Raw genomic sequence first — 14,315 nt, 5'->3', positions numbered from 1 at the left:
AATTAACAAGTGACCGTGGGGGACACTTTGTCAATCATGTCATTCGACTAATCAATACGGAGTTCAAAATTTATCATTTACTGTCGAGCCCGTACTACCCAAGAGCCAACAAAAAAATAGAAGCTATGAACAAGATCTTGGTTGGGGTGATTTATAAATCTTGTGCACTCGAGGGAGAAGATTGGGAAGAAAAACTACCATCAGCATTATGGGCGCATCTCACTTCATATAAAATAACTACGAGACACACTCTGTTTTAGTTGATGTATGGGCAGGAGCTCGTGGTACCGACGAAATTCATGGTATCGAGTTTAACGATCATGATCAAGAACAAACTGGAAGATATGGAAAGTTTGAGAGAGGTACAATTTAAATAAACTGGATGAGTGACGACTATAGGCATAATGGGCCACAAAAGTTACACAAAACAGGCATAAGGTATGGCATGACAGGCATTTAAAATTGAATAAAATTCAACCAGGCTAGTTAGTTTTGAAGTATAATGGGCGGAACGAGATCATATTGGGAAAGTTCAAAGTGAAGTGGGTAGGACCATACAAGATACGTGAAGTTGGTGATAATGGAGCGATCAAATTATGGACGTTGGATGGGAAGAAAGTGCCTGATGCAGTAAACAGGTCGAAGTTGAAAATCTACCATGAAAGAAATAACGCGTCTCCGCATCCGAACAACTTGGAGAAAATAAAAATAAAAATAGATAAAGAATGTATATATTTAAGATAGGAAAATGTAAATAATATATATAGAGTTAAGCACATTTTCTTAGTATGGCCCAAGAGTAATAAAGTAATAAATATAAAGAACAATAATATAAAAATAGTATGAGTACTGCACAACTATTAGTCTTGTATTAGCATATGAGTACTGTAGATGAGCCTTATATTAACATATCACAAAGAGGAGAGATTCAGACTAGAACCGTACGAAGGAAGAGACCACTGTACGATGGTGATAGAAAGGAAGACAAGAAAAGTATCACTGTGGGATCGTACGAAATAGAATGATGTGGAGGCACTCACCGTGTGAACACAAAAAACCATTGTACGGACGTGAAGGCAAGCTCGACTACTGTATGGACCGCACATAAAGGAGCATCGTCTGTGAAGAAAAGAAGCATCGTATGGTATATGAGTAGCAATTTAGAACAAACATAATAGAACGTATGACACTTACAATATAGGAGAAAGTGTGAAGCAAGACTGTACAGACGTATGAAACACAAGAGCGGAAATAGGACCATACGGACGTATGGTCACTACAACACAGGAGAAGGGTCTACCGTACGGATCATAGTTCCAAAAGTCGCCTAAAAATCGCCCAAATCGCCCAAATCGTGATAAGATTCATGCTAGCCGATTTTTTATGAATCTTGAGTCGCTAGAGCTGACTTGTTTGCATGAATTGCCAATTCAGGTGATTCATGCAAAAAATCGCATGAATCTTTCCTGTGAATTGCCCACAGCAACTAGGAAGTTGAGTTGAAAATTATAAAAAAAAACACGTTTTATTTGCTTTCTTTTTTGCCTTTCCTCTTTGTTATAACTCTAAAGGGCCTTCTAATTGCTTAGCATGAATAGAAGAGAGGAATAGAGAGAAGAAGAGAAAAGAAAATCCATAGGTTTCCAACTGACAAGAACGAAGAGTACCAAAGAGATTAGAAGTCCATCTGGGGATGCGATAAATTGCATTGGGAGTATTAAGGAGTCAATATCAACACTCCTCAACTCATTTGCAAGAGGTAAGTGGTGGCTTTTTTTTTGGCATGTTAGTGTATTATGCATTTTTTATTAAATTTTTTTCAGTTTTCATTTGCAAATCTTGAATGTTATTTTTTTTACTAAATTGTAAACTAAGATTTTTTGTTTTGTAGCTTTTGTTTATTAGTTTCAGACTTTGATAATTTACATGAATTTTTTTATTGCAGCAGCCCTTTGCTTTCATTTTTCACAATGGGTAAAAAAGATGAATGTTGGAAATATAACGAAGAGTTTCCTGGAAGAACCAAATTTCAAACAAAATGTATATTTTGTAAAGAAAAAATAAACTCTGGAGGTATCTATAGATTGAAATACCACATTGCTGCTATATCTGGACATGATGTCACAATTTGCACTCAACAAATTGTTGAGGCAAAACGCACTTGTTTAGTGGCATTAGAAAAAATTGAACAAGACAAGTTGAATAAGAAAATGCAACTTGAAGGGTTAAGAGGTATTGGCTCCCATGCTCCCGCATCCGCAACCACATCTACATCTGCATTTGCATCAGCTTTCGTATCCGTAGGTTGTGTTGGAGAGGGTTCTTTCAGGCCTCTTTTTTGTTCTAGTTCTAGTGCTCATGTGAGTGCTAGTGGTAGTCGGTCTTATAGTAAGACAGAGTCCAACACCAACCTATTGCGGCCCAGAGTGCGAAAAAACATAATGGATAGTTACTTTGTGTCCCGCACTACTCCTGGCTCCCAACTCACGCTTGAGGGCATGGGTTTGAACAAGGAGATTCATGATGCTACTAGAAAAGAGATTTGCAAATTTTGGTACTTTTGCAACATTCCATTTATTGCAGCCAGGTAATTGATTCTTTTTTTTGTGTTTTCTTTAAAGTTAAAGTTAAAAGTAAAAGTAAAACTTTAATTATATCTACTTGTTTTATGATTTGAGTTGTTGACATCTAAATTTCTAATCAATATCATTATTTATTTGTGACAGGGCTCCTTATTGGCAGAACATGATAGATGCAGTTGCTATTTGTGTTCCGGGGTTTAAAGCCCCAATTGAGGCTGAGTTGATTGGATACCTCTTGGATGAAATGGTAGAGGATATGAGGGTTGAGCTTGAGGACAACCGAAAGGAGTGGATCGAAAAGGGTTGCACCATCATGACTGATGGTTGGACAGATAGGAGGGGAAGAACAGTCCTCAATTTTCTTGTAACCTGTGGAGGTGATTGATCATTCTACTTTCCTACATACATAATTTTCAATCGTGATTGACTTTCAAATTTTGATTTGTTGATTCCTAATTATAATTCGTTGTTTTGTTACTTGTAGGATATACCATGTTCGTGAAATCCATTGATGCTTCCACTCATGTAAAAAATGCCACATACTTATGTTAGGTTATTGAGAAAGTCATAGTAGAGGTGAGGGAACAACATGTGGTGCAAGTGGTGATGGATAATGCAACAAGTTATGTTGCTGCAGGTAAACTTTTAACTTTTCAAGTTTTGAAAATAAATTTATTTGAATTTTGAACTTTTTCTAATTCTAACTTAGACTTTCTAAGTTTCCTAAGTTCTAACATGTTTGAAATTTGAATTTCTAATTAATTTAAAATTGTTGTAGGTAAACTTTTGGAGAAGCACCTCACCATATTTTGGTCCCCTTGTGCGGCACATTGCATTGACCTCATGTTGGAGGAAATTGGCAAACTTGAGTGGGTCAAGTCATGTGTGGATAGGGCAAAAAACATATGCAAGTTTATTTATAATCATTCATTTGTCCTTAGCACAATGAGGAAGTACATAGGAGGCAAGGGGTTAGCTCGTCTAGGGATCACGAGGTTTGCCTCTAATTTCATCACTTTGCAGTCCTTGTTGACATCAAGGGATGATTTGAGGAGTATGTTTGTTGGGCAGGAGTGGATTTCATCTTCCTATGCCGCGACCACTGCAGGGATAGATGTGGTGGATTGCATATTTGATGATGATGGCTTTTAGAAACCTACTAGAGAAATCCTTAAGGTAAATTTATTGCAATTTAACATTTAGTATTTTACAGTTTACTATGCTAATTGTTTAATGATATAGTTTTACCTTAAGTTATATTATAATTTATTCTATATTTAAGTTTTTACTCAAATTTTTGTTTTACTTTATATGTAGGCCACTAAGCCCTTTGTATCTCTCCTACGAACTGCTGATGGGGAGAAGCCCTCTATGGGCTACATATATGAGGGCATGGATAGAGCCACGGAGGCCATTAGAGCCCATTATGTAGGAGTGCAGGAGAAGTATGCCCTATTTGGGATATCATTGATAGGAGATGGCAGAATCAACTCCACTGACCCATCCATGCAGCAACTTACTTTTTGAATCCGGCATTTTATTTTCGTCCTGACTTCAAGGCAGATGAGGAGGTTCTCACTGGATTATATATAGTGATCCAGAGGTTGAGTAGTGATGAGGATAGCGTTGCTGCAATTATTGAGCTCGATAAGTTCAATAATAAAGAAGGGCCACTTTTCTCTAGCAGGATGGCCATAGATGCTCGGGAAACAATACAGCCAGGTAAAAATTAAATAATATTTTCAATGTTCATGAATCTAGATTCTAAACTTAAAGTTGATTATGTAATTTTAGAGTTGTAATTTGTAATTTGTAAATGAGACTAATTGTTTTTATTTTCCTTTGTTTCAGATAGATGGTGGCAAATGTTTGGGGCCACAACGCCAAAACTTCAAAAAATTGCCATCCGTATTCTAAGTCAGCCAAGCAGCGCTTTTGGATGTGAGCGTAGTTGGTCCATGTTCAAGCACATCCACTCGAAGAGGAGAAATAGGTTGATAGTGCAGAGGTTGAATGATCTTGTCTTTGTTCATTACAACCTTCGTCTTAGGATTAGACAGATTTTGGGCATTGACTCCTCTCCGATCATTTTGGAGGAGATTGATCCAAAATCAGAGTGGCTCATAGAGGTTGTGGATCCAGTTTTCACTGAGGAAGACCGTGTGTGGGTTGACCAGGTGGATATAGAGGTTGAGGCAGCTAGAGCATGTTCTTCAGGCATTGGTAGATGCGCACGCACAGACAGGCCCTAGCAACATTGTTCGTGAGCCCATCTTACATGCGGGGGATATGGCTTGACGGTCCTCTAGGACCTACATTAGACGCCTTTCTAGTAGGCAGGTTGGATACTCAGAGGCTGAGGCTGAGGCTGCAACCGAGCTTGAGGATGATGATGACCATGAGCCTGAGGCTTGCGCTGGAGCCTTGTTTTTGTATTTTGTTTACAGATATTGATACTGAATCATTGATAGACATACGTTTCAAACTTTCATGGATCTTCATCTTAGATTCTGACATACATTTATGATTTGATGTCTTATGGATTTTCATCTTACATACATTCTATGATTTGAATCATTATGATCACTTGATTTCTATTTACTTCAGCTAGCCTACAATTTACATTTTAGATAACATAGTTACGTATGTGATGGATTTTATGTTCCAAACTTCCATGTTTATGTATGTTAAGTTTTAACTTCTATTTGATGATGTTATAGTGTGTTTAAGTTAAATTCAATTAAGGGTGCATGAAATAAGTTTTAAATTGTTAAAATCTCTAAATTTAAAGGGTTTTTTCAAATTTGCTGATTCATCACCGATTCATTGACGATTCATGATTCAATTCGGCCTTGCCGATTTCAATCAGATTCCAATTCATGTTACTTTGGTATGGATAGAAAGGAGGGTAGTATTGATTCCGTACGGTTTGGGGGTTACAGAGAAAGCGTTTTACAGTGACATGGAAGCATAAAAGAGCTAGGGTCATCAATGTACAAACATTGATAGAAAAAGGTGGAGTGTTGTGGATGTCGTACAGACACAAGGTGACGTAGAACACTTAGCATGTGAGACAATACCGTATGGTCTTGTATGAGGAGCAACAATTGTAAAGCCAAGGAGAATAGCATCTGAAGGAGAGTTATTACCGTACACTGTACGACATCCTAGTATGGCTTCAAAGTGTTATAAAGAAAATGCATGCAATTGGAGCATAGCTGTATTGTGTACTATACAACATGAATGGAAACATAAGGGGAAGCAACATTTGGTAAATTGTGGTTTCATAAGGTAAGCAACTGTGTAGTAGAGTGGAACTCAAGTTATAGAGCCGTACCATTAAGAAGAAAAGGTGTACAGTAGAATGTGATGAGGTGTGAGCAACTAACCTAATGGTTTTTTTTGTCCTCTTCAAGAAAAATGACAAATAGGTGATAGTTATGCATTTAGCTGGTAAAAGAGTTTGGAAAAAGAAATTGGAAGAAGAAACAGCAACAACTGTAGCCATGAACAAGAATATAAAGACTTTGCCATCTGGAGTCCGTGTAGCAGGAGGAACAAGTACAGGACCAAGCAAAAAGAAAGGCAAGCAATTAGCATAGTCGGCTAAGACAGATAATCCCACATCACAGAATGTTTCATTTGAAGGGTTGAATGGAGCAGAATGCAGGAAGTGGTGGCAGGAGACACCTGATAACCTTCCAGTGAAGGCTAGCATTCGAAAGTCACAAGTTGAGTGGGTAATACAAATGCCTGTATTCTATATCAGAGATTATGAAGGGTTTTTGTGCCTCATGATAGAAATGTACGATACGTTCTTTTGAACCAGTACGTTTGCCTACCTTGGTTGCAACTTGGTAATTTCATTCCAACTGGCAGACTTCACACAGGTATTCGGGATACCTGGTCATGCACAAGGGGGAAGGAAAATAGATAGCAAACCAAAAAAATTGAGTTGGGAGGTAACGACACAATTGATACAACTGGTATGTGGGGTCTGACATAGACGGAGCAAGAAGCTCTCACAGACGTGTCAAGGGGTAGAGGATTGAAGAAATCCAATGTGCAAGAAGGCCATTGGCGTTGTCTTATGGATGTAGTAAAAAGTCGCCTCATAGGATCTAGTCGTGCTTTAAACATTTCATTCCCATAGGTGGCGATGATGAATGAGATTCCGAATGGAAGAGTGTACAATTGGGTTGCATTGTTGGTAGAACAGATGTACGAATTTATGACACTACAACACAAGATGTTCTATATGCCGCATTATGCCATTGCTCTATTCTTGGAGGCAACAACGTGGATGATCCCCAACGATGCACGGGAGGCCAAATCGAGGCCACTCGCGCCAGGCGAACCCTTGATCATGTAGTGAAGGCATCTCAATACACTTGGCACCAAGACCATGGTCGGATAGAAACGATCAAAGACCGGACGGTAGAAATACTAACAGTGGTCGTGAGGAGACTTCTTCTGAGGAGAGTGGGACTGACAAGGAGGAGGAAGACGAGGAGGTAGAAGTAATTATAGCTACATTGTTGAGATTCCCACGACCTGCACTCTCAGCGACAACACACTTGGTTCCTGTAGGCATACATGGCATTTCGGGGTTTAGTTAGTTCAGGTAGCCAATGGTGATGACTCTGGCTTTAGTTGTGATTTAGCTTGTTGCGGAGACACTAGCTATTTCGGAGGCATTAGCAGAGGCACATCCATCACCAACAGAGACAACTGTTCCGAAGGTAATGATGGAGCCTGCTCGCGAGGTTTTGCCAGAGGCTAAGGCTGAGGTACTTGTACCTGATAAGGAGGTAGGTACTCAGGAAGGAGTGACGGAGATACTGATAGGCGAGGGTTTGAGGATGTCGGGTGTTCATTTGGACGTAGTGGGTTTAGATGCAGTGGTCACGGTGGATACAACATTGTTAGCATTACCTAAGGAGCTAGACAGAGAGTAGAACCCAGAGGTTGAGCATGTACCTAAGTACGAGGGTTCATCGTACCCTAGCACCTCGAGCAACATACTTGCACACACACCTACGCTAGAAGTAGTCCAGAGGAAGACTCTCTATAGGCACAGCTGGAGGAGCATCAACTGACACAGAATGATGGATTGCCACATAGCACTGATGAGTAGATGGTTGAAGCAATAGAGAAGGCTATGGGTGCTTAGTAGCAACCTCCACTAGTGCCAGAATCAGTGATGAGAGAGGCATTCTTCGCTGATATAGCGACTCTAGCGACTCGGGCTCGCCAAGTAGTGGCCTTTGCAGAGATACAGGCTTTGGACTTAGTAGTGAAGGAGCTGGAGAGAGTGGTATCCTTCATGAAATTAGGATGCCCAATGACCTTTACAGTTTGTTTTAAGGAACGGGGATGGCCAAGTGTGGAGATTGTAGAGATGCGCTAGGATTGGGCCACTATGACAGATCTAGGTATGGAGAGCCAAGTAGAGGTTTTGATTCAAGAGATAGTCGAGATGCACAAGGATGTATATTACACCCTTTAGAGGAGCTAGGCAGATCAAGTAGCAGTGGAGAGGGCTCGAGAGGAATTAGCTACTAGGCTAGCCGCGGAGAGGGCAGCCTTGTTAGCTAGACAAAGTTAGCTACAGAAGGTGGCAATAAAGAAGGAACAATTAGCAGCGGAGAAGGAGTGGGTGGCAGATGACAAAGAGAAAGAGCTGGGAGAGATTGTTGGGATGATGCAGTTAGCTTTGGAGCTTCAGATGGAGGCTGAAGCAAAATTGAAAGTACGAAAGGAGCAAGTGTATAAGCTACGAGCAAAGCTGAACAAGCTTAGGGCATGGGTGGCTACTACTCTAGGGACGCATCCCTCTGCTTAGTGTTTAATTATTGATGTAATTAGTTGTTTTTGTAATTTGAGTTTTGTTGTCTTTATTTTGTCGTTCGGAGACAACTTTACTTTTTGGGGGGGATGATGTTGTCATTAAATTCTATATTGTAGCCGACGGGTAGAATTGTATCCGAAAGGGCGTGTGACAGTTGATTCACTCCTTCGGGAAAGTATATGTACACCGTTCGGAAGGGACTTTGGAACATCATCATAATCATATTATAAGCATTGGAGTGCATATTGCATATATGAATAAAGTATCTGTTCTATATTATATCTTACTATACTACATGCGATAAGTATCCTTTTACCCTATATGGTAAACACGCGTGACGCTATGAAAACATCTCATGAGAGAATCCGTGGTGACTCTGTGTAAACTCTTTTGTCATATGTGTGACTCTATTACTTTATGCCCCCCCCCCCCTGTGTACATTACTAAAAGGTGACGATATTTCTGATAATATACACTTGTATACAACATTGTAAGGTGATGATTTTACAATGTTCACTATCATGGCGGATATCATGCTTACTTGATATTCATGGAAATGTCTTGAAATTTAATATCTCTTAGACTTATTGATAGATATCATGCTGACTTGATATCAATTATGGATCAATATGCTCTTTATGAGATAATCATGATGGATATTATGTGAGGTAATATCCGTGGACATGCCATGATAAGTTATGGTATACATCATGTGACGTGATGTCAGTGCACATACCATAACTAGGATATACAAATATCACGTGACTTGATATTTTGTAGACTCCTTGATATCATGTGTTAGGTGATATCTAAACCAATTCATACTGAGCCATCTTCACTAGCTAAGAGGGAGTATTAAAGATATGGTAGCACCAGTCAGAATTCAAGAACTGATCTGACAAATCTGTATACATATGTGCACGTATTTATAGCAGTTCATCATATGAACTGGTATACATGCATACATATACATACATAATCAGAACTGTTATTGCCATCAGCAAAATAGCTCTTGAAATTGACCAAATTATTATCATCAAACTGAGTATAAATTCTGAAGCAGTCATTCTCTTGGATCATGTTCAATCAATCAAACAAATCACATTTTTGATTGTTTATTCCAGATCAAAGTTTGCAGATGATTAGTTTAACCTAATCACAACTGATTAGGATCAGGTCCCTAAATAATTGCTCTTTAATATTTAGTTGCGTCTCTTCATGAAGAAGCATATGGTGAATAGACTTGACTGTCTATGATTGTGTCCCTTGGAGCAAATATAAGATGAGGATCCAAACAAGAGACATGATCATTGAAATCAATAAATGTTCTGCCCCTTGGGGATCGAATACCTATAGTTCTGATTTAGACCTGTGAATTTATATTCAACATTTTTCAATATTGATCGATAGCATCATTTCATCACTCAAAAATCAGTCAAAGCCAATATGGGTACCAAAATTAACTAAGGAAATGGAAACATCATTAATCTATGTTGGAACAACAATCTAAAAGAGTACATAATGCTGACTGTTTCAGGAAAATACAGTAATAACAAATTATATCATATATCGATACCTTGGTTATAGATATAACATAGAATTGACCATAGGACATCATATCCACATAGCCATGATTATAAAAGGAATTTGACAATCATCAATTGGAAGTAATGATTAAAAGATATGATTATTATGAAGATCATTATGAATATGGAATGTGACTATAAATCACATCTATTCAACTATTCAAGAGATATAAGAGTGCACTCATTCTCATTGGAGAGATAAATTGAAGAGGATTTGATATTATTACTTATACTTGCCTTTTGTGGAAGCACTCGTATTCAGAGCATAGAAGGTTGCTGCCGCAACCAGTGGTGCAAGCATTATAATAGTACATCAGAGACGACAGCCATATGAAGAGCATACATCATAATTGAATATTTGAGACGGCTCGTGTGACAGAGAAGATTGCATGTATAATACTGAATATTAGAGACAACATATCTCTGCCAGAAGTTTACATGTGAACCTGTAACTACAGCATGTAATACATTCAAAGACCAGAGATGGCTATACAGGATTGAGTGCATATAATACACTGTAACATCAGAAACAACCTTTGCACATAAATTGCAGTCTGAGAGTGCAGAATCATCCATTATCCATATTGAGAGGATTCAACATTGCATTTGGAATTACCAGTCATATATATATATATATACATAGACACAGACATATACATATACATATAGGCACACACAGATTTTATATATATATATATATATATAGTGAGAGAGAGAGAGAGAGAGAGAGAGAGAGAGAGAGAGAGAGAGAGAGAGGATTCAGTGCATTCTGTTGTAATCCGTTTGTCACTGTATTGTTAATTGCATTATTATTCACATCACACATCACACATGTCACATACCATTCATTATTGCATTTCCATTATTATAGTATTTGGAATTACCACACACACACACAGAGTTCATTGCCTTGTATTCATATTTCATTGTTATAACATACATTATTTAAAAATTCATACATCTGCATTCTTACACACACACACACACACACACAGAGTTCATTGCCTTGTATTCATATTTCATTGTTGTAGCACTTTGTATTGAAGAAGGAATTCCGTAATTCATGTAGTGTCCAAATAATCATAAGAGGGGATATTATGTACATACAATTAATTAGAAGTGAAAAATGAAACCAAACATGTCAAATAATTCAAGATGTGTCTCCTCAATATATTTAACAAAATAAGGCTTTTGTACTGTAGTGATGCAGGAACATTAGATACTAAATAAGAAGACTTGTTTTGCAGATTTCCTTTCATTTTTTTACATTTCGGAGTTGCATTTATAATTTTTGATAGGATATGGGAGCACCTTGCATCAGCCGTATGAGAGTGGAGTTCCTGAGTGAACAGGCAGAAGAGGTGATGGAGGTATTTGGCACCAAGATCTGTGATCAAAGTGTGTGAGCATGTTCCTAAGCACACAGCCAAACTGCCAAATTTGAGGTAGTCTTGCATAAGATCTATGGTGGAGTGTGTATGAGCAAGTTACAAGAGGAGCTACTCAAAGAATTTATTGAGCAGGGATTCCCGTTTTATGGACAGATTGCTGAGCGTGAGATAGTTTGCAACAGAGCCTGAGAGTGTTGAGGATTTGTAAACAGAGCACTGAGTGAAGCACTTTACCTTTTTGGAGTAGTTTTTGAGTAGCAAATGCAACCAGAGTTATTATTCTGTATTGACTAATGTGTTACCTTCGTAGTTTCATTTTACGAATGCTTTAGTCAGTTTCTTTTTCTAGGTGTTTTACATGAAGACTTCTGTCATTGCTTATGATATTTAGGAAGAGATTATGAATTTTATCCATAAAAAAGTGTGCTAAAATTTATTAGAAACGCTTTATTCTAGTGGGTGCTAATCGCTTCCATTTCTGCCATTTTGCAAAGGTTTAATATTTTTACTCCTGCTGGTTGCAAAATTTGTTTGCTGCCATTTTTGGGTGCTGTAAGAGTTCTATCTTCTTTGTTGTTTTTGCATTTTAATACTTTTTATCTACCTTAATCTATCATTAACCATCATTATCGTATTGCCTTTATTGAGATTACAGTCATCATCTAATCCTGCAAAGTTAGTAATAAAGATGAGAAAAACAACATAGACTAACAGGGATGGACAGAAAAAAAAGGTTTTAACATTGGAACCTGACAAAACAAAAAAATTTAATCATGGGTACTACTAATGGCCCTTACCATAGGTGGACTCTAAAAGAAATACATTCATTTTTGTTTAACATTAGCATAAAATTCCAGAAAAAAGAATATTATAAAGATTGTAGATTAGCAAATATATATTGTGCAAATTAGTTTGGCATTTTATTCTTAGGGAGCTCCTGATTTGATGTCAGAGAGAATGGTGTGATTAAAATGCTAACCTACTTACAAATAAATTGACATAAACACAAAAAGTATTATGCTTGAAATATACAAAGATCTAATATGTAGCCTTCTAAAGAGTTATGATGATTCTTGGCCAATAGAATATTTCCTCTTAATATAATACTGCTGATTAAAACAAATATCACAGGGCTGTCCCAGTTGGAGCTGTTAGCTATGAGGATGCTTATAGAAATTGTTTCAAGAGAGATGTACTTTTCTGTTATGATCTGCTGCTTCCACATGACTTCGAACCGAAGAACATAGGTTTGTTCATAATCCAGTTCTCTTCTTTTACTTAAGTCATGTTTAACATGTAAAGTTCTAATAATTTAAATCTGTGTATTGTATAACAAAAAAATATAGTTGATTTTGTTTTGGAAATCAACTGTTATGACTTGCTGAACAAAGAGTTCATTCTTTCCAATTCATAGCATTAAAATCTAGAACATATTCTTTCCAAGATTAGTAGTTCAATGCTTAATGATTATGATACAGCCAGGGCATGATCTCCTAGGCCTAACGTATTTCTGCTGTTTTCTAAGGTATGGGAACAAGATGAGGTGGAGATTGTTAGTCATCATTTTTATATGTGATGATAGGGTATTTTGAGCTGTCAATCATTGGTTCCTTGATCATTAGATCTTTGATTAGCACTTCTCTAAGGTAAAAGGAACATTTGCATATATATGCAAAGATAAAGGTATGGGTGAAGCAAAAATAGTGGTAGTGTCTAAGTCACTAGCAAATAAAATGCCAATTTAGTCTGAAGAATCCTCACATGCGATTTTTCTTTTTCATTTACATTACATATTGTTCAAATTTTGTACACTTGGCTTTCTATTAAAAGCAAAGCTTTGTAGAAAATTTGACCTTTCTCATCTTGCAATGCTCGAAGTACCAACTTTTATTATCAAAGAGAGGTCAAGATCTTGCTTCCGAATAATTAAGGAGCTCTTCGTGTGTAGGCTTTGAAGCTAGGGCTTTTGACTAGTAATGTTGTATCCTATCTAACAATTGGAGTTCAATAGAGGTGTTATATAAGTGAATTGTATACACATCTTGTAATATCTGTGCTAGAGGAAAACCCAATATATTTGCTAAACATTAATGAACATTCCTTCACAGTGTTCGTGGGTGTGTACTTGAATGAAATGGCAAAGCCGACAACCATGTTTCTACGAGGGGGCTAGCTTGCATTGGCACACTAGTGTGATAATAGACCCACTCTTGATGGTGATTGGAGCTATTTGACACATATATATTGATTATTGCAAATGTTATTATTAGATTATCTACAATTCTAGAGTTGTTTTTCCACCAGAATAAGGAAGGAAGAAGGAATATTATTGTCTATGAATTGGCAACATAAGTCAATAGAAGAGGATGAGGATAATACAAGTTACAACAGAAGGAAATAATGTTACTGTCCATGAATGGGCAACATAAGTCAATAGAAGAGGACAAGGATAATACAAGCTACAACAGAAGGAAATATTATTTGTCCATTATAGGGAAAAATTGACTTGAGGATTCAGAATACACATTGTACAAGCAAGTAGAAGTCTTAAAAATTGATCTCCAAGAGCTGAAAAAATAACTCTCTCTAAAATCATGGAAGATCTGGTGGGGGGTGATGCTAGTGTGAGAGGAGAGAATCCAAAGGCATAAGGCATAGACCTTGGACAAGCTATAAAATGTAAAGCCATATTAAAATACAGGTAACAATGTCAATTAAGAGACCTCAATGGAACCATGTTGAAAGACCCAATGGGCCATGAATGATTGAGATCAAAGCTGTCTAGACTCTATTCTATGCATCAAAGTTTGAAGCAGGAGGGCCAATAGTTGCATCACTGATCACCATGACAGACCCAATACAAGAGTTGTTGATGGCATGGCTGGACAATCTAAGGAGAAAGCCG

At 37.5% G+C, this 14,315-nt stretch overlaps 2 protein-coding genes across 3 annotated transcripts in view; both read left to right on the top strand.

Moving 5' to 3' along the window:
- The window catches only part of LOC149576299 (nudix hydrolase 20, chloroplastic-like), a 167,925-nt gene that overhangs the window by 135,945 nt on the left and 17,665 nt on the right, over positions 1–14,315 (top strand). For both annotated transcript variants that reach the window (XM_089816751.1, XM_089816748.1), the window contains exon 7: positions 12,542–12,657. In XM_089816751.1, coding sequence (XP_089672877.1) covers positions 12,542–12,657 — 116 coding nt within the window. The remainder of the gene's footprint in view (positions 1–12,541; positions 12,658–14,315) is intronic.
- Positions 1,952–4,255, top strand: LOC149576300 (uncharacterized). Its single transcript, XM_089816754.1, has 5 exons — positions 1,952–2,587; positions 2,727–2,959; positions 3,067–3,219; positions 3,361–3,758; positions 3,900–4,255. The coding sequence occupies exons 1-3, from the start codon at positions 1,971–1,973 to the stop codon at positions 3,132–3,134; spliced, it is 918 nt and encodes a 305-aa protein (XP_089672880.1). The 5' UTR covers positions 1,952–1,970; the 3' UTR covers positions 3,135–3,219; positions 3,361–3,758; positions 3,900–4,255.

Source organism: Cupressus sempervirens, chromosome 1, assembly GCF_028749045.1.
Source record: "Cupressus sempervirens isolate cs-2001-9-10 chromosome 1, ASM2874904v1, whole genome shotgun sequence".
In the NCBI taxonomy this organism is placed as follows: Eukaryota; Viridiplantae; Streptophyta; class Pinopsida; order Cupressales; family Cupressaceae; genus Cupressus; species Cupressus sempervirens.
Note: the sequence above shows the minus strand (reverse complement) of the source record. Positions and strands in the feature narration are given on the sequence as shown.